A 21171-nucleotide genomic window follows, 5' to 3' on the forward strand; every position below is an offset into this window, starting at 1 on the left:
TTCATGCATTGGAGAAGGAAATGGCAACCCACTCCAGTGTTCTGGCCTGGAGAATCCCAGGGATGGGGGAGCCTGGTGGGCTGCCGTCTATGGGGTCGCACAGAGTCGGACACGACTGAAGCGACTTAGCAGCAGCAGTGTATATGCTTCCATGCTTCTCTCTCCATTCATCTCACCCTCTCCTTCCTCTCTCCCAGTCTTGTCATAAGTCTGTTCTCTATGTCTGCATATCCAGTGCTGCCCATAAACGAGGTTTTATTGGGATGCAACCATGCTCATATGTTTATACATGCTCTGTGGCTGCTTTCGTCCTGCAGGCGAGAGAGACTGTGACACACAGCAGTGCCTGGCAAAGCCTAAAATATTTACCTCTGGACCGTTACAAAAAAACAAAACCAACCAACCAACCAAACAAAACTTGCTGCATTAGAAGACACGACACAGGGCTTCCTTGGTAGCTCAGTAAAGACTCCATCGGCCAATGCAGGAGACACGGTTCCATCCCTGACTTGAGAAGATCCCACATGCTGCAGATCAAGTAAGCCCTCGTGCCACAACTACTGAGCTCCAGAGCCTGGTAGCCGCACCTACGGAAGCCCTTGTGCCCCCAGAGCCTGTGCTCTGCAACAGGAGAAGCCACTGCAATGAGAAGCTCATACATCACAACGAAGAAGGGTAGCCTCTGGTCGCTGTAACTAGAGAAAAGCCCATGCGGCAACGAAGACTCAGCACAGCCACAAGTGAGTAAATAAAATTATAAACACACACACACACAAAGAAACATCCACTACCACATTTATCAAGGAATAAAATGGTATAGAAAGACATTTTAAAAGAGTAGGTCAGGCATAGGATTTCATGTCCTCCTATCCCATGCCCCCCGCCACTCCCCAGAAAGAAACTGAAGCAAACAACAGTGATGTTCATATATCAGAAAGGACTATTTGCACAAGCTCCTGTTAGTTATCGGTTTCTTGAATAGAGCACTAAAAACTGTGGTCCCCCAGGAAATGTCTTTTAAAATTCATTTTTTGTTGTGTAGGGAACAATATAAACGCACCATCAGGATCACAGGAACAGCACGCACAGGCCTGTGTGTCAAAGTCCGGTACCAATGTCGCTACAAAGCCCCGCTCTGTGGACAGCTCTTAGGGCGTCTGTCGCACGCTGTGTTTGGTGACAGTTCTTTGTAACTCTGTCCTTTGTTCTAACAGAGGTTAGAACCCCTGTTCTTTTGAAGGGATGTATCTCTATCTTATGCTGTCTAGCTTTGGTTCCTTACAGCTCTATGGGAGTCCAGTAAACATTAGTTGAATGAAGGAATAAATCAGTAGGACAAAGAGTCCTTATTGAACTTATTGAAAAGAAATCAATCGGTACACTTAAACAAATGTGGTTTGGTAATCAGAGTAGATGCACAGAATCTGAGCGAAGAAATGAACCTGATTTTCATGCATGGCTTGTGGGAGCTCTTGTAACTGTGTCAGGTCATTTACAGTAAATACAATTTAATGGCTAATTGTTGCTAATGGGAGGTATTAATGGACCTAATTTTTAATTAAGAGATGGGAATCATTTGTAATTAGCTCCTGGTATCCATGAAAACACATGTTTAGAGTTTGAAAAAATGGTTTGAAGTAGTTTAAACATCTCCTATTTGAAGAAATGGCTTTGTTCTTTGAATTAGCTTAAACAGTCCCCCACCCCTGCCAAGTTATGGAAGAGTTTTATGAAATAATTCCCACTCAAGAAACAGTACAAAGGTGGGTTGGTAGGGCATCACTGATTCCAAATTAGGGAGGCTTTCCAAAGCGCACAGATGTTACTGACTAGCAGAACAATGTAGGAAAAACTGCATAATATATTGATAGGGAATTTTGTCTGAATCTGAGCAAGTACCATGGTGAAGACTTCACTCTTATCCTGAAGTTGGACCGATGAAAACGTTGACTCTTTCCGACCTGTTTTAGCCAGTGTGTGAAAGCACATGGCAGAGAATCAATACTCAGAAGTTCTATGGGTTGCTGTCAGTGCCTATTTGGTCCTTTTGCATGTTTTTCCAAACATAAACTCCAATTCTCAATTCTAAGGTTTTCAGAAAAGGAGAATGAATTTGAGTTCTACTTTGGTTCATTCTCTGTTCATAGTCTGGGCTTCCCTGGTGGCTCAGATGGAATCTGCCTCCAATGCAGGAGATGCTGGTTCAATCCCTGGGTCAGGAAGATCCCCAGGAGAAGGAAATGGCTACCCACTCTAGTATTCTTGCCTGGAGAATCCCATGGACAGTGGAGCCTGGAAAGCTACAGTCCACGGGATCACAAAGAGTTGGGACACGATGGAGCTTTTCACTGTTCACAGTAGTCTTTTGTTTGATTACATCATGATGCCTTTCTAGGAAACTGAGTTCAAAGCAACTGAGATAAACATTGACAACAAATTATCTGTAGTTCTCATAGGTTTCTCATAATATCCGACCGTGGACAGAAAAAAATGATGCTTTACTCTTTATTTTAAAATAGGAGGATCTTTTAGAGAGTTATAATTGTATGTAAAAGAAACATTGAAAACAGAATAGACTTATGAGTTTGCATGAAAATGTAGGTCCAGCCTTCTTGTTCTCTGTCCTTTGAATAAGCAGGATAAAGTGTAGCAGAGGCTTGGGCAAGGAGAAAGCAAAGAAATCAGAGACTCCCATCTCCCAGACATCAACCATGTTCTCTGGACATCGCCACTCTGGCTTTACCTCTATTCTTTCTCAATTATTGTTAGTTTTTTTTTTAATGTATTAACTGTTTATTCACCTTAGACTCTTCCTAAACAAAGAGATCTTCAACCATGTGTTTGATTAACTTATTCAAATCTACATTAAAGTAACTTTACAGTTGCTGAAATAAAAATAAAGAAGTTTTGATCCATATCCTCCTAAAATCACTTCAAGTATCATGATGATACACAAATCACACTCTGAAAAATACTAGTCCGGTATACTTTCCTGCCTTTAATTAGACGTATACTCCAAACACTTATCCCCCTGCCCCTAACCCCCCAACACCAGAAACAACAACAACAAAAAAAACCACTTGATTCTTAAAAATTCTGGAGGTCAAGCCTTCAGTGATTAGCCTACATCTTATTAGTGTCAAAAAGCAAAGCAAAGCAAAATCTAGACACACAAAAATACTCCACTTAAATGCCAGCTTCTTATGCTCATGTTTATTGATTTCCTTAACCTCTAACCAGCTTCACCTTAAGTCCACTTGGACATCTACTCCCATAACCTGGACTTCGCTGAGAATAGTTCATTATCCAAAGTCTTAAGGCCAAGTAGTGTATTTCTGATCACTCTGTACACCTTGTTGGGTCCTCCAGTCTCTACCTTCCTTGCAATCTCCTCTACCACCCCTTACTGCCTTCTTTGCTCTTTCTATTCAACCTAGAAACTAGTTTATCACTCTGTCACTCTCTCGCCAGTAATGTCAGCACACGCTGCCCTTTTTTTCCCCTTCATTTGGCCAAACCTTAGCCCTGGATTAATCCACCTGTCTGTCTTCCTGGCAACTGAGCTCTGCAGTGGAGAATCAAACACCATCTCAGACTGCTATTACAAAAATCTGTAGGCTATAACTTCCAATGGAGCCCCACTATTGGATCCTCAAGCTTTCCTTGTATTGCTAGCTGGCCTTTGGCCTTTCTTACTCTACAGTTGTCCAAATCTCTGTCATCCTTGAGTTCCTTACCATGCTATTTCCCACGTAACTCTCAGAAGGTGCCACTCAAAACTCAAAACAAAAAGCAAATAGAATCCTAGGGATGATCATAGAGAAGTGAGTCAGACAGAGACGAGTCTGGCAGTTGTCACATCCACTTCCTTACAGGACACTCGCTGTCTCTGCTCTTCCCCTTCAAGCTGCCCTATCAGATTGGCCAGTGACCTCGGTGTCACAAAACCCCATGGCTTCTCTTCTAAGAAGGCTTCCTAGACAGCCTTCTAGCCTTCCCTGACAGGCTTCTCTTGAAATCCTCTCTTGCTTTGGCTTCTTTAGAAAACTCATATTCTTGGTTTCCCTTATGTTTATGGTTGTCTTTTCCAATTTTTACTTTAGGTTCCCTTTTCTGCCCATTCCTTATTTTCAGCAATCTGCATACTTCTCTCCACGCTAAGCACATTCTCTGGGTGTTATGGCTTACTTCCATGATGATTACTCCAAAACCCATTTCTACCTAAGAGCTCCAGATACCCACATCCAAATAGTTATCAATTATCTTCGTTTAGGCGCCTCACTGACACCTCAAACTCAAAGATGCTGCACTCAGCCTATTTCCTGCCAAACTTGATTCTCTTTCCTCTGGTTCAGAGCTCAGCAAGTGATACTTCAAGCCACTGAGTTGCTGGGAACTTAAGGGCCTCATTTAATTCCTTCTTCTCCCTCTACTCTGACATCCAATTAGTTATCAAGTCCTGGGTACTCTACCTCTGTCCAAGCTGTCCAATCTGTCAACACTGCAGCCTCATTCCCACACCTTGAGCACGAATCAACTTGATTTTGTGCTTGGATCCTAGAGCGATGGTCCCCATTTTCCAGGTCTCTCTCTCTAGTGCATTCTTCACCCTATATCCAGACAGATCCCATTATTCTCTGACTTAAACTTTTTAGTTTACATCTATTGCCACCGGGATGGAGCCAAGCTACTGTAGCTAGTGACACAGCTCCAGCTTATTTCTCAGGAAACATTTTCTCTACTTCAGTTTCTCTTTATGCATCCCTGCCCTATTGAGGCATCTGAAGTTCCCTGAATTTGCCATATCCTGCTACCCATCAGCTTTGTATACACCACCATGTTGATCTGAAACTCCTTCCCACTCCACTATTTTTCACTTGACTAATTCCCATGTGTCCTCTGTCTCCATTCAGAGGTTCCTTTCACTATTTATGACGTCAGCTGTGGGTCAGTTCTCTCTGTATCCACATAGCGTCTTGTAACAAGAATGATTAGCATAGTTGTTGCTAATAATACTTATGTTAGTCGCTCAGTCATGTTTGCCTCTTTGAGACCTCATGGACTGTAGCCTGTCAGGCTCCTCTGTCCATGGAATTCTCCAGGCAAGAATACTGGAGTGGGTAGCCATTCCCTTCTCCAGGGGATCGTCCTGATCCAAGGATAGAACTCAGATCTCCTGCATTGCAGGCGGATTCTTTACCATCTGAGCCACCAGGGAAGCCCACTTTTATTTAATGCTGGAATCCCTGCTAAGTCAACTACATATTTTACCTGATCTAATATTTACAACAACCTCAGGAGGTAATTAATACTTCCTCAGATAAGTAATCCAAGCCACAGAGAACTTAAATAATTTTCCCAAGTTTCCAAGACTAGTGAGCAACCCGAGTTGATTCTGAGCCCAGGTTATCTTACTGAAGATTTTACAAACTTAAACATCATATATTTGTCCCTATGGAAATACTTATGACACTGTGTTGTACCTAACTTCCTAATTGGACCTTAGACTTTTCGAAGGAAGTTGTAGCCCTAGCACCCGACACATAGACTGTCATACGGTGTGCTCCCAATACACACTTTTTCAATAAATACAAGAACAAGGTGGCATGTGGTTCAAAGAGGAAAGAGTCCTTGCTGAAAATCGGATTTACTCTGATTACCCTGAGATCAGCAAGTGCTGAGATCACCCTTCAGTGTCTGCCATCACAACATTTTTCCCTCCAAAATACCAAATGACTTGCAGTTGTCTAATTACCCCATACAGTTTCATTTCTTGTACATTTCATGTATGTTTCCCACTCTTGTCCAACCGGTAAACTCATATTCATCCTTCCAAATCAAGTTCAGAATTCACTGTATTCCTGAGAGTTTCCAATCTTCATTTTAGCACTCAGAGGGTGGTCAAAATACGTTTGACATATTGAATGAACAAAATTAAGCTGGGTTTTGTTTCTGTAGGTTACCAGAGAGATATCTCAAGCTCCAATACATCATGATGGTTTGGTTGACTCCTTCAATGGCCAAGAATCAATCGCTATTCAAGTTGTCCAACACGAGCATACTGCATTCATTTGAAGAGGATGTCACAGCGCCTTATGCCTGCTTCACTTTCCTGATACGGTTAAGGGTTGGCAAAGGATGTGTCATGTTTCAAATGTCAGTCGAGTGGTGCCCACCAGACAAGTCACAGACATTTTAGGAAGGCAAGTCTATTTTCATTTAGAGACAGATTAAGGAGGCCAAAGAAGTCTGTGTAAATTTACAAGATGTCAAACCACCAACTCAGTCTCCTCAGGAGAAAACAACTGTAAAATCTCCCAAAATGTTCTTTTTCCTGTCACGTCTATTTCAGTCCCTTTGTATTCCACTGAGATCTTGGCACTCGTCTTAGTCTAGTGATATCATATCTGAGCTTTCTGACTGTTCTACGTAATGTGTGTCTTATTCCTCAAGCACACACCAAACTGCCAGATGAACTTGCTCAGAGCATCGCTTTGATGAAGTCGCTTCTCTAGTCAAATCGCTTCACCAGCTGGGAACTCTGAGTCTAGAGTTGCCACCTGATGTCTTGCCATAATTGATTTGTGTAGAGCCTGACCCATGGCCCATCTCTGGTAAGTGCTTTTTGATGTTTTCATTGCTTTGCCATTGTGTTCTTGAAAGGAAAATCAGAAATTCTAGTTGAAGAAAAGTTCCATTTTGTGTCTTTCATTATTATCAATATTGGCGAATTACTGAGAGCAGATGCCTCTTGTTAAACATAAAGATATCACGTGTTAAGCACAGTAAAGGCTGAACATGTTATAGAAAGTGTCTTCTCAGGGGTTCCCTATCCTAAATAAAACAAGTGTGTGAAGATGTAATGGAATATTTTCATTAACAACAACTTACAGAGGTTTCCAGGAGGACCAAAGTAACTTCACAGCTGAAAGCTAAGTCATTGCTTCTCCACTGAACTTCTAAGTGGAGTATTCAGCTATAAGCATAATCAAACAAGTCCACAAGACACGAGAAAAGGATTATCCTGCAGACACCAGGTCCAGCAAACCAGGTGGCCAAGAACACAATGTTCTCTGCTTGAAAACCTTCACTCAGTTGCCAGACTTTGTTGCCCCCTGGGTTCCCCCATTCTATTTCTGGCCTTCATCTCTTGTGCTGTCTCTCCACTGCCCTTTCTTGGTTTAGATTTTATGTCCTCATCATCTGACACATCAAAGGATTAGAGACTTCAAAGCCCTTCTTGCTGCCAGTATTTTATTTAGTTAAAATCAACAAAAATGAAAAATTGTGCCCATTTTCCTCTCTGCAAGAAACCAAACTTCAAAATTAGGATGAAAGCATAAGAAGATCCATGCAGTTCAAAATTCAAACCCATGTCTTCACATCCATTTATTATGAACTGCACTACTGGATTTTATGGAGCAACTTTAATATCGCTGATTAAAATGCTCAAGACACTGCTGATGCATTCTCAAATCAACCTCGGCCACTTTGGAGTAACATGGAACATTGGCAGCTTTTCCTTCAATATCCCAAATACCATTTTTGGAACAAATTTGAAGTTTTGATTCATTCAACAATTATATTGAGCACCTACTACATGTCAGATACTATGCTGGGTGCAGAACAAGCAAAATGGGATGATTTTCTGATTTCAGAAGAATTCCAGTCTCTAAAGCAGTGCTTCTCAAATTATTTTTATTCACCTGAGCCCTCTTTTGATTAACTTAAATATCCTTCTCTTGCTTCCCAGAAAGTCTAATGAATATCCCAACACCGAGAATCACTGATACAGAGACTCCAAGACCAAAAGTCTTTGAGCCTTTACTTTTTGTTTCAAAAGCAACATATTTATTTTCCATACACAAACTGGATTGGAATATTAAATATTCTTTTTTGAACCGCATGTGCGAATCCCCCATCCCAGAACTGAAATTCAAGTGCCTACTTAGCATCCGTGTTTGAGAATCACTGCTTTAAAGAGTTTTGGAGAAAACCAGGCAAGCTCCCTCTCTCCCATCCAATCAAGTCTTAAAGGAATTAGAATTTTCCTACCTGACACAACAGCTGGTGGAGTATCATAATCCTGTCTTGGGACTGAATCTTTGAATGAAAAGAGCATGAGAAAGAATGCAATGAAGTCCAAAAGAAAATAAAACAGAATCTTAGCTCTACAACTTGGAAGTGCTCGCTGTATGTCACATGGTACCTAAGGCGCCTGCCTTTAAGCCCTAGGGTACTATGACCCCCTGGTTGATAGCTGACACAGTGGTCCCCCACAACCACCACTCTGGACACGTCACTGGGCCCCATGTGACCTGCAAGGACAACATTGTCTGACCCAGAATATTGTCATCTTCCTCTTTCGTAATTTTGGTCCCTCTCTTGGGTCGTCAACGTGAGACTGGTACCCTCTCTGGCTGACACCAAAGTTCCACGAGGCTGCTCATTAGGAAGGGGCCGAGAGCACAATATGAAACCAAGTCATGGAGAACAAAATAAATAACTATAATTTTAAAATAAAGGAGTGAAAAATTTGCACATTCCCCAAATCTCTGGAGGCTGACATGTTTTGAAGCTAAAATTTTGTTATTGACCGTTTATCTCTGGCTCTGTTCCCAGGGGTGGTCAGTCGAGACCAAGGAGCCTCATGTGCTAGAATCATCAAGACAGAGATAAGTATAAATGAATCTATTCAACAAATGGCCGCTGTCTTTTTCCAAAGTGTCATAACATTAGAGGTGCCAATAGTAGATCAGGGTTAATTAAACAACTAGACATTCATTTCAAAACTTGAGGTAATTCAGGACCAAATATAACATGATAAAAAAGAGGCTTTGCCTTAATACCATTTCTTTAGCCAGAGACCTCAAATAGGAAAGTGGGATGTGGCTTACGGCTCAAGGCCCCACTTCTAAAAATGGACAGTTCTCATTTAGTTCCAGCTCGCCTTGGAGGGGTAAGCTGTGTAAAAGGGACCAGATATTGCAAAATATACTGTCCAAACAAGATTAAATAGATGTGCTTGCGTGACCCTTGTTCCATTCGTATGATCATTATTCCATTTAAAAAACTAGACATTCAAACTTTATTCTTCCACCTACTTGTCACTTAATTTTGACCATCACAAGTTTCTCCATTTCATCTCCCTGACACAAAACGACAATGTTGATCACTCTCTCATGAGTGAATGGTGTGTGAGAAAACAGAAGTTGAACAATGCGAGGTGATCAAAGATTCCAATGCAAGTAAACCTCCAGCACAAGTTATTCTGTTTCTCACAACACTTACGTTAACCTAGTGACTTGATTATAATCCGTAAATCTAGAATCTATAAACATCATTTTCAAAGGGTCTCCAAATATTTTATTAATAGTGGTAGTAAAATTCTAAGTATCTTTAAAAAAAAAACTAACTGCATATTATGTCTACAAACAAGACTGTGACACTAATCATTTTCCAAGAACATATTTATAACATTTCAAAATGGATAAAAAAGTCATGCTCATTGTTGAATACTTGGAGAATGTAGAAAAGTATCATGATTAAAATAGAAACTCTCTCTAATTCTACCACTCAGAAACCATCCCGCTTGTTTGTATTTGTTACAGCCTTATTTCACAAGTATTTCTTCATAGTTGATACTATACTCCACACATGCAAATTTACATCCTGCTCTTTTGATTGAACATGAGAAATAATCCTTCTCCTAATTATTCTATATGCTTATAATTTCATGCTGCATTGCATTCTGGTTTATGGATGGGCTATGATTTATTTAATCATCTTTCCTTACTAAATATTACAATGAACAATGGGCTGAATATTTTTAAGATATAGTTTCTGTTCTACTAGAATATTTCCATAGAATAGGTGCTCCAAACTATAACCACTGGGTTGGGGAAGAGAGTGTTTATGATGGGTCTTGTGGGCCCACCCTGCTCTCCAGCTTGCCCATTTGTAAATTTGGATTCCTACCATCAGAGTTCCATGACTGAGACTATGTATCTCCTGACATCTTTGTCAGCGATGTGCATTATTTTAATAACTTTATTTAATGAGTTCCGCGTGTGTGTTGGATAAATTTACTGTTGAGTTAATTATTTTTCATATTTTTTTTGTTTTCTATTTCCTCCTCTATCAACTCTCTGACCACATTCTTTGACATTTTATATCCTGGGAATTTTGTATTTTTTGATAATTTATTGGAATTCAGTATCCATTTCTTTAAACAGTGAAAGCTTGCCTTACTATTTGCAAATAAATTTTCATAAAACTAGACTTTCACTGAATGCGTACTTGTTTACTGTTTACATTGTAAGACTAATTTCAAAACCTCACTTGTCTTACGATAAGACTAAACAAATTTTTAAAAGCTATTCCCTTTCCTCTATACTTTCTTTCTTGTGTAACCATTTTTAACTGATTGATGCTTTTCCTGAAAAATTATCTCAGGAGATGTACTCATGACCACTTACAAATTTGTGATACTGTTTCCTAATCATGAGTCCATATAACATCATGTATTGGTTTTTACCACTCTGCCTCAATGCTTATATTCCTGGATAATAACTGAAAGAATTTAAAGCATTATGGGAGGGATGATGCCACTGAAAACTGTGAAAGAACTGTGCTGAACAAGTCAAGAACAATTATAAGATTATCTGTGTGTGCAGCTAGGGTTACACCAGCAGAATCCAATGATGTCACAAGTCACCAGTGGTTTGCAGACACAAACAGAACTGCAGATAAGGAGCCTGCAGAACAAAACCTTTTTGTTTCTTTTAACAGATTCTGGTGACATTGGAAGCCACTGGTGACCACCAACTGAACAAATGAAAAGGAGATAAGAAACTTGTAAGACAAGATTGTCATGCAATCTGGAGGTTCTCAAAACAGTAAAACCCCCAGCGGTTTCTGCTAAAGCTTACAATGGACTGATAAGAAGTTATGGATAACAGGGCTTTGGTTCTTGAGGGAATCCTGTGACAAAAAAATAAACAAAAGCGGAAAAAGCTAGAAAATTCTTCAAGGTCAGCAGAGCCCTGGAATAAAACAGTTACACTGCTTGCATAAAATCCATTTTTCTTTTCAGGCCTGCAGATTCTGTCCAGCTTAGAAAAGAGGTAGGGGCTTGAATGATACACATTTGAGGTGGCAAATGGTAGGAGAATGGTTGATTAAACTACATGGTATCCATCTCACCATGCAGGGTTCTGGGGGACCAAATATATTTAATTTCATGAAAATGAAAAAGTTTTTGACTCGGTATACTTCTGTCACCCAGGATCTTAGGAAAGAAGGTGGGACAGAGCGTCAGGCTCCCCTTCTGAAAATGGAGTTCTGCTGTAGCTCCACGTCTTATCAGCAGTGAACCCTGCCTACTTGGGTTATTCCCTGGACCTCTCTGCTCTGCCCTTGGAAACTATGTCTGGAGTTGAGGTTTCTGCCTTAATCTTGGCATATCCCTGTTCACATCTTGTTTTGCAGAATTTCAGTGAGCTCAGATGTCTGAAAGCCTCCGGAAAATAAGAGTAGGGGAGAGACTCGGTGGAAGACTTTCAGGTTGCCTGGCTGTGGCAACGTGCAGGGAATGGAGTAAGTTGAGATGGGAAACAGGGAAAAGAGTTAAAGGACTATTACACTTAATCAAGTGAGGCCCAGGGTGGAGACTTTAGGATGTGGAGGTGAGGATGCAGCTGACAATGTCTGCGGGACTTGAAAAGTAACTGTCCGTGGTGCGGATTAAGAAGAAAAGGGTCTATGCTGGGTCCTGGGTATAATGCTGGACTTCTGGGGTGAGTGGTCACGGGATCAGCTTGAGGGGGAATAGGAGTGGGACCCTATGCGAGGAAGGGTCATTGGGGAGGAAGCTTGGGAGGTTCCTTTGGGTTGTGCTGACTTCGAGATGTTGGAGGGGAGGGTCACATGGAAATTTTAGCAAGTGCAGTAAAATGAGGCTAAAATTCTGAGATGAGGTTAGCCCTGGGGACTCCAATAACAGTCTTTGGCATAGAAGGCAGAGTTCAAAACCATCAAGGTGGAAGAGTTTGCTTAAGGAAACCACGTATGAATGAGGAGCTAGTTTAAAAACTTACCCATTAGCCTAGGAAAGAAAAGAGGAAGCAGTGGCCAGAGAGGTCAGAGGAGAACCAAGAAACCCTTGGGCAGCGGTCACCAACTGAGAGCCCTGAGGACCAACTGGGTCCAGGATTCAAATACAGGGAAATTTCCCATTAAAATCCAGCAAGGTAGCTCATCTAGTTCCAAGAACTACAGGTGAGCCACCTGGGGTCTGTATGCCCATGTGGTTACAGCGTCTGGATTGGGTCTGGCTGCCCTCTTTGGAAGAGGAACTGTGTTCCCAGCTGCCAGAGGCAGCGTCTTGCTAGCTACTCATCCAACATGCAGGCAGAGCTGTTATGATGACTGCATTCAAAAATATCTCTAATTTAAAAGGTGATTTCCAGTACTGTGTGTATTTATATTACACAGCTACTTGTGACATAGGTAAATATAGACCACATTTGATGATATATTGCCAGGATTTGGGGCTTGGACTTAATCAGCTTTATTCATTAATGTGACTTGGCTGGTCTCTGTACCTTTTGGGTTTACAGCCTGAAAGAGTATGTTAGAAGCTATGGAAGTGGAAACTGGAAAAAAGTAAGTTACATCAAATGAAACAGAGCAGCCAGTGAGTTGAACTGTGGACTTGACAGTGTCCGACATCCTTCTGGTGACCTGGACTCAGTTCCCACAAGTTAGAAGCCACTGGAGGGAGAGCGGTGGGGGTGCAGCTCCTTCGAGAAGCATCTGCTGGGTAGCAACACGCTGCATTGCGTGTGTTTACATATCTCATCCCATTGACACTCACAACACCTCTGGGATATAAGTATTATTCTTCCACTTTGCAAAAGAGAAAGTACAAGTTCAGAGAGGTTAGGTAATCTGCCCGAACATGCCCAGCTAATAGGGGGCAGAGGTAGTTTTAAACTCAACTTTAATTTCAATACCAACTATTCTTTCCATGACATCAGGCCACCTTCCCAGCAATGGATTAAGTGTATTGAAAATATGTAATAAGGTGGTGAAATTTGATTAAAGAGAATCAACCTTAATTGCATAAGAACTACTTCAAATGCCAATCAAAAATTTAGATAAAATGAATCTATGATATCAAAGTAAAGAGTGACAGCTTAAGAAACAAGTGTAACTTCATGCTGGACACTCAGCATTGTCAGTGATATTTTGTGGAATAAATATACAAATTAATACTGTTTGTACTCTGCCTTTTCCGAACCTTATGAAACTTTAAACTAAAACAACAATTTATACAAAGCTTATTATGTATTTAAGCATTAGTACAAATGTGGAGGAGAAAAAGAATTTTTTAAAAAGCTAGAAGAAATTTGATGTTAAATATAAGCCACATGCTTAAAACATTTGCTTTCTAAGAAAGGAAAGAGTATATATCATTATTGAATAAGTTGGCTATTACCAGCTGGGCAAAATTGTGTTCTTGTTGAAAATGCTCAAATACTAGTCATAATATACAGTATAGAATCAATAACTATTGTAATTGTGAATTCATTCTCTATAATTGAGCTTATTTTTCAGTTGCTCAAAGGATTCAGTCATGTTCTCAATTAACATTTTTTTTCTGGTTTCCAAATTTGCATTTCAGGAAGTCAGCAGGCTTTGCTTCTGATTCCAATGAGTAGAATTTTAAAAGTGTTTTCTTTTTATGCTTTGCATTATAATCCTCCCCACTTATCACATTTGTCATTCGATTACAGTAAAAGTGTATTAGCTCATTTATTCATAATTTGTGAACATTTAGGAGGGGAAATGGAAGTCAATAGTAGGGCATGCGAAACTTCAGGCCTTCCAATACTGTCCCGGGATCTGCTCTGTTAATGAGCAAAGTGACTCCAAAAAAAATATTCACACATTGCTAAAAGCTACAGAAATAGTATCTTTAAATTCTTCATCCCTAATGAAAATTAGCTGAACCACATTGCAGAATGAAACATGGTCATAGACATGACTTTTAAAAGTCTGGTTCAGAAACCTAAAGAATCATCTGATTGAGTCTAAGCCTTCAGACACATGAGGTATCAGCGACTGCTTTTTATAAGTTTAGCAACAGAGGCCTTCCGGCTGGGTGCTTTATGGCAAAAAACTAAATTTCTTTATTGAAACTATGGGACTCTTTCTGTTAGGTAGATTGACATTCCTCCTACTTAGAGCAAATTATTGAGGCCTCAGTGGACATGTCAGAAGCTTCTTATAGCCTCAAAAGCCTGTGAGTCAACATCTCTATGTAGTAAGCAAGCCATTGCTTTAAGGTAAAACCTCCAAGACAGAGTGAATGTACCTAAGTGTACATGGGTGTTCGGAGATGATTCAGTGTGATTGAGGGGAATCAGGAGTGGTGACTATGAGGCATACAGAGTCATAGCGGCTTATGGCTAAATAGCTTATAGATCCCTGTGCTCAATATTTCAACTTATGAAGAGGGACCAGGAGACCAGGGGACTGTCTCACAGTACTGAAGCTGTCTCACTCAGAAGATTCATCTTGTTTTTCTTCTTCTTTAAAAATAACAAAATTATCTGCATTAACATTTATGAAAAACAAAAACTGTTACAGGGGAGATTGGTTTTGCAGTTTTTATTGTTTCTATAATTAACGAAGTTGCAATATTCCATGTTGTATTGGGCCTGTGCCCTCTTGGCCACTTGGGGAACTGTCTTTGAAAAGATTTTTTAAAAAACAAAGTTCTGCCAATGATTTCAAATACCTTGTTGATACAAAAGTAAGGCTGCAATGGACATTTCTTGATATACTTTGTTCCCTAAGAAAAAATAATGGCCAATCAAAAACTTCCTGAACATTATATCAGGAACATTAGATTCCTTTTTTTTTTTCAGCATCACCTATGTAGACATATTGGAAAGAAAGATTAAAATATATCAATTATGTGAGGTTCTCAATTACATTTTGTTGCTATAAACATTGAAAGCAAATAAAAAGCCCCGTTATTAGCTATAATCAAAGTTGGCTCCCCTCTTGGGAATAACCTGGGGCTGTTTTGAGCTGAAATCATAAACATCTGAGAGAGGAAAACTACGCTCCAGAGTATTCAGTTACAAGGTCTAAAACAGACATTCCTGGGGCACGGCATCATTCGAACTTTCTGGAAGTCAGATTTAAGTGCAGCAAAGTAGACCCTTCAGCCTTGTCAATGTGAGTACATGTGCCCCAGAACTGTGCATGCAGAGTGCGGCTTATTTATACTGGGACCTAAAAGGCGGGTTCCTCAGTGATGCAGAATCCATCCTGCTGACATTGCCGGTAAGAACAGAAAGTGTTGCCTCTTCCTGATGAAATCCAAGGAAACAAGAGGAAACAAACGCTGCAACTCACCGTTCCCGTGGTGCCCAGCGAAAGGTGGTTCATCTGCTGTGTCAGGGGGCCCATCATGCTTGCTGGCTGCATTGACATGGGATGGTCCATCGCTGGCGTAATCACAGCACCCTACAAGCACACACAGCGTCCGTCTGAAAACAGGTCTCACAACGAGGGAACCGTAAGAAACAGTAACCTGCATTAACATCGTATGTGCTTCTTACTGAAAAGGCTACATTGAACCCCATATGATTTTTACATCCATCCATGTCATCCTGTGCTTCTCTAAATATAAAAGAATATAAATATTTCTCTTGATACTGAGACTTTTAGCTTCTATCATTTACCCATGATTTATATAGATAATTCTTGATCACATCAATACACTCTTCCACCAGGGGAATAATGCTGGTCCACCTTGGCTTCCTAACCAGATATCTTTAAAGGACATATTAAAATCAATGTAATGTTATAAAAATCAAAGGTACCCTCTCCCATATTTTTTCCTTATCTTTTGACTTTGGTTTCTCTATCTGTGCTTTTGACACAAGGCAGAAAACACAGAGCTCTGTTCAATGCTGGTCAAATGCAACACAGCTAAAGTGTCTTAAAATGCAAAAATATCATGTGTTTCATCAGGTGTTAGGAAGGGCCTGCATCTAGAATGTGCTTTTTGATTTATAATAACTGTCGGCAATGCGAGAAGTAACAGACGTTTTAAAAAGCTTCTGTCCATACATAAAGTGTCACATGGCCCGTGAAGCGCAGAGCCAGGCCATACCACCTTCTCTCAATTTCCTCTCTCCTTCTTTTCTGCCTTAATTGACTAACTTAGGCTTCCTTGGTGGCTCAGACAGTAAAGAATCTGCGTGCAATGCAGGAGACCCGGGTTTGATCCCTGGGTTGGGAAGATCCCCTGGAGAACGGAATGGCAACCCACTGCAGTATTCTTGCCTGGAGAATCCCATGGATGGAGGAACATGGCGGGCTATAGTCCATGGGGCTTCAAAGAGTCAGACACGACTGAGCGACTAACACACGCAGAGAATGGAACGATCTTTTTAAAAAGAAATTGAAAAGTTGGGGTTGGATGGAATTTTTGAGATTATCTAATTCCAATGCTTTATTTTAAAGGTGATAGTAAAGGCAGAAGCTCATGCTAAAATAGCTCATTTAAACATCCAATGAGTCAGACACGACTGAACTGAACTGAGTAGTAAAATGACTATGAATCTGAATGTCATTTTTTCCGTACACTTGATTTTTCTCACTATGTGACTTTTTCCCCTATTAGTAAAAATTTTGAAGAAATAAGAATAGGACAGACAGGTTCATGTGGATGACAGGATCTCAGCACCTAAAGTAATTACCCACAAGCAAACATGTCCTAAAATGCCTCAGCTCAGAATAATCAGTTTCTCACAATATTATCCAAATCTAGCTCTCTGACTGTGGCTGGTAAAGGATCGGACTGTCACTCAGCCTTCCTATGGGCTCCTCCTCCTCACTAGAAAAGGAAAATAGAAATTGAACCATATATTTTTAAATGATTGATGTAGAGCTAGGTTTGTTCTCAAAAACATTTGGACTTTTGAGCTAGAATCAATCAAAACAAATATGTTATTTTCTAATCTGTGGCTTGTAAATAGACACACTTGCATTGTTTGAATTTCTGGATGCTTCCAGAAACTGTCATTCATCAGAATACTTCTCAGGAGAGATAAGCTTTTACTTAATTGTAATTCACAGACACATCACTTTTTCTTCCGGCTGCCTGAATTTAACAAAAGCATCTTATTTTTCCCTTATAAATAACACACTAGCCTTTATTTCAGGTATTTATTGTACCAAACTATTAGTAAATCGGCTTCCCTGGTGGCTCTGATGTTAAAGAAAGAATCAGCCTGCAATGCAGGAGAACCAGGTTCAACTCTGGGTTGGGAAGATCCCCTGGAGAAGGGAATGGCAACCCACTCCAGTATTCTTACCTGGAGAATCTCATGGGCAGAGGAGCCTGGTGGGCCAAGTTCATGGGGTCGCAAAGAGTTGGACACGACTGAGTGAGCAACACTTTCACTTTTCATCAGTAAATACTTCAAGAAGAACTAAAGTGAAAGTGAAGTCGCTCAGTTGTGTCCGAGTGACCCCATGGACTGCAGCCTTCCAGGCTCTTCCGTCCATGGGGTTTTCCAGGCAAGAGTACTGGAGTGGGGTGCCATTGCCTTCTCCAAGTGTCACGGCTCATTCTCACAAATAATCCTAGCTTTATCTTACTCTATGACTTTACAAAGCCTTTCATTTATTTATTTAATTTGCAATGGAATAATCTGACCATTGATTTATTTTCCTAAAAATATATCACTTATAGTAAGATATAAAATATATTGTATAAATATCAAATATGTAATAAAATATATACTGTAAATATAAAGTGTAATAAAATTATATATATGTATATGTGTGTGTGTGTATATATATATATATATATATATGAAGTATTAAACTCTCCAACTGAAACCCAGAATGAAACACTATTTTCACATGCGTAAGTCTCTATGTGACTTAGAAGGAAGAAACTAAGTCCTATTTTCTTCATATGAACATCAGTAGGCTAGATCAGTATTAGCTATAAACCTTACTTCAGAACACATACTCCATCTTTGTTCATAGTTTGCCTTTTTAAAATAATCATTCAAGATAAATCATATTATCTCAATTACCTGAGAATCTACACACTGTATACTTGAATACCAAAAATGCTAACAATTGCCACCAGGCAAGAAGAACTAAGATGTTCTTAAATCACTTAGAGATAAACTATAGAAAAATTTCAGAGTTAAGATAAGTCCTAAAGCGTTTTTTCCAACCAAAACGTGGCACTTTCACAACATTATAATCCTTAGCAGGCGCAAGACTTCAGTACTCTTCTTGAACTTGAGACTTAGGCTATCGTCCTAGAATATTTCCCCCTTGAGGTTCTGATACACAGCTGACCTGTGACAATCTGGAAACCCCACAATGCTAATCGGCTTGCTTTAGTCACATAAAGAATTGTTCATCCTAAATCAGAGATAAGGGCCAAATTACGTTTGGCCAGGATAGTCTCTTCCCAATGCCCCAGGGGTGACCTCACTCCCCAGTGGCGTGAGAGGTAGTCTTGTGTCTTCTTGGTGGTGGCAGTATGTAAATGGGATGAGGTGAGCCTGTGACAGGTAAATCACAATCTGTGCATGATAAGTGTAGCAGGATTGATTGCCTGCATTTGGAATTAATTTTGGAAGAACTGTCTGGTCCCTTTAGAGAATCTTTTCATGAAGAGTGTTCGGGGACTCATTTGGTCACAGATGCCAGAGTGCTGCTTCTGTGTGTTAACCGGAAACCTGACAATCAAAGGGAAGGCTGGGGAGGGATGAGTCATCATTTAGAATTGGAAATAACAGCCCTCGGCACGCGGTGGAAGACAACGTAAGGGAAACAGTCCTAACCAGGCCAGTTACTGCGAATAAAACGAATGAAAAACTAAGGCTTCTTGGAGGGGGGTGTGGTGTTTAGGACTCATAGTCTTGTTCTGATTTAGTAAAAATGTTCCAGAAATTCAGGATTCCCACAAATGATGAAGATTATACATTTCTTAAGAGTCTCGCGGGCTGGAAGATATTTACAAGCAGTGAGTAAGTTGGAAATAGTAGACAGGACCCCCTTGGGGAAACACATTGTCTTGATGGTGACTTTACTGGGGATAGACAACTTAGGGAGTAGGAAGTATCGGTTGTCTGTAACAGAGAGTGGGGCTTGCCAGCCACTGTGTCCATCAGCTACAGTTCACGTATAGAATCTCTTCTGTGTTATGCAAGATACAAAAGAATGCGGGAGGAAAAATAACAAAAAAGGAAATGAGAAATCTATGGTGGTTAAGGCAAAACTATAATCATGCCTCATTAAATATACTGTCAAATCCCTTCCTATCAGATGCATTTAAGCCATAGACAGATGTGGCGAACACATTAAAGGTAATTTCGTTTATTCAAATGTATAGGCTATGCTGTCTGAATGAGTTTGCTTGGGAAATGCAAAGCAAAAGGAAACATAATTTCCATTTTAGCATCTCTGGATGTCTGGGTTTGCTCAATGTTTAAGCTGCAAAGAAAAGTACATGCTGCAATTCCACTAAAAAGCACAATGACCAGACAGCTGATGGGAATGTCTGGTCTGTTCTGGCCTCCTCCTCTGCAAAACAGAGCTGCTTACACTAAAGGGATGTAGGGTGGAGCTGGTTGCCCTAATTCTGAAATAAATAATTTCAACAGGAATTTGGATAAAGTTTCCAGAGATCATTGATGTGGAGTAAACATATCTGACCTGAGGCCAGAAAAGCATCTGTGGTGTTAACCTCCTGCCGATGTTTGAAAGAAATTTCAAGTCTAGGAGAGTTCAACAATGTTTTAATTTTCCAATGGAAATATGGGATCATTGGCGAATTGGGAAAAATACCAGCAAGGCTCTTTCCTATCAAGAACACACATAGGTGGTTTAAATCCTACGTTAATGCCAAGATATGGCTTACAATGAGAATTACGTGGATGAATGTTCCTGTGCTTGCCAATATTCTGGGCCAATGCCACTCCAAGTATGATTAAGAATTTAAATTAGAATCTCTAGGCTTCAGGCATTGAAATCAGTGTTTTAAAGAACTGTCCAAATGATTCTGATGCCCACTGAAGTTTGAGAAGTGCGCTCTATTAACTGCTATTATATAAGCCAGTGTTTACTTGGGTCTTATTTATGCTGTTTCTCAATTATTTGTTTTAAGCCAATCCTGTGATAGGGCATGAGCCTTTGTGTAATAATTAGATACATCCTGTTTAAAAATGCAAAGAGGTCAAGCCAGCATTTTTGATGAGCTGAAATGGGGCGATTATCTGAATAATTCAGGCCTCAGTCTGATGACCTGACATGCCTCTCTTTGATCAGTTTGTCTTGTGTTGGGGCACATTTAAGAATCCTTTCTGTTGGGAATCTTGCTGCTGCTACTGCTGCTAAGTCGCTTCAGTCGTGTCCGACTCTGTGCGACCCCATAGACGGCAGCCCACCAGGCTCCACCACCTTAGGGAGCCTTGAATTTGAAATCACAGAAATGTAAAAATAAAAGACAGAAAATGTATTTGTTAACATAAGTGGAAAAAAAGAAAAAGAAATATAATCCCTCTTTTTCTCTCTTGTCCAATCTAGGTGTCTCAGGTCAAAATGTTTGCAGTCCAAACTGGTATATATCGGATGGATAACAAAAATGTCTTACCGTATAGCATAGGGGATTGTATTCAATATCCCATGCTAAATCATAACGGAAAAGAATATGAAAAAGATCTTTATGTTCTTTCAAAAAACAATGCTTACAGCCTGTATTGTGATCTTTTCCTATGGTCACTTATGCCAAACCATAGGACTTGTTAGTAGTAATCATTCAACACGATTTTAGAAAACGTAATTTAAAGTGATTTGTCTTCTTTCTCATCTGCGTGCTTTCTGCCTCTGTTTTTAATATTTCTAGAATAAATATCTAGTGGGGTTTGTGTACACCAGACTTTTTTTTAGCCCCTGTGAAGTAGCTTCCCTGGTGGTTCAGATGGTAAAGAATCAGCCTGAATGCGGGAGACCTGGGTTTGATTCCTGGGTTGGGAAGATCCCCTGGAGCAGAAAATGGCAACCCAGTCTAGCATTATTGCCTGGAGAATCCCCATGGACAGAGGAGCCTGGCGA

General features: G+C 40.2%; 1 protein-coding gene across 1 annotated transcript in view; it reads right to left on the reverse strand.

The window, feature by feature from the left end:
* Positions 1–15652, reverse strand: part of LOC104985408 (RNA-binding motif, single-stranded-interacting protein 3-like) — a 79033-nt gene extending 63381 nt beyond the window's left edge. Inside the window, exons 1-2 of the mRNA XM_010835565.1 lie at positions 15433–15652; positions 8056–8103 (exon numbers count right to left, since the gene is read on the reverse strand). Of these exons, the coding sequence (XP_010833867.1) occupies positions 8056–8103; positions 15433–15522 (138 nt within the window). The 5' untranslated portion in view covers positions 15523–15652. The remainder of the gene's footprint in view (positions 1–8055; positions 8104–15432) is intronic.
* Positions 15653–21171: the final 5519 nt, after the last annotated feature.

This window comes from Bison bison, unplaced genomic scaffold, assembly GCF_000754665.1.
Source record: "Bison bison bison isolate TAMUID 2011002044 unplaced genomic scaffold, Bison_UMD1.0 scf7180017864043, whole genome shotgun sequence".
Classification (NCBI taxonomy): Eukaryota; Metazoa; Chordata; class Mammalia; order Artiodactyla; family Bovidae; genus Bison; species Bison bison.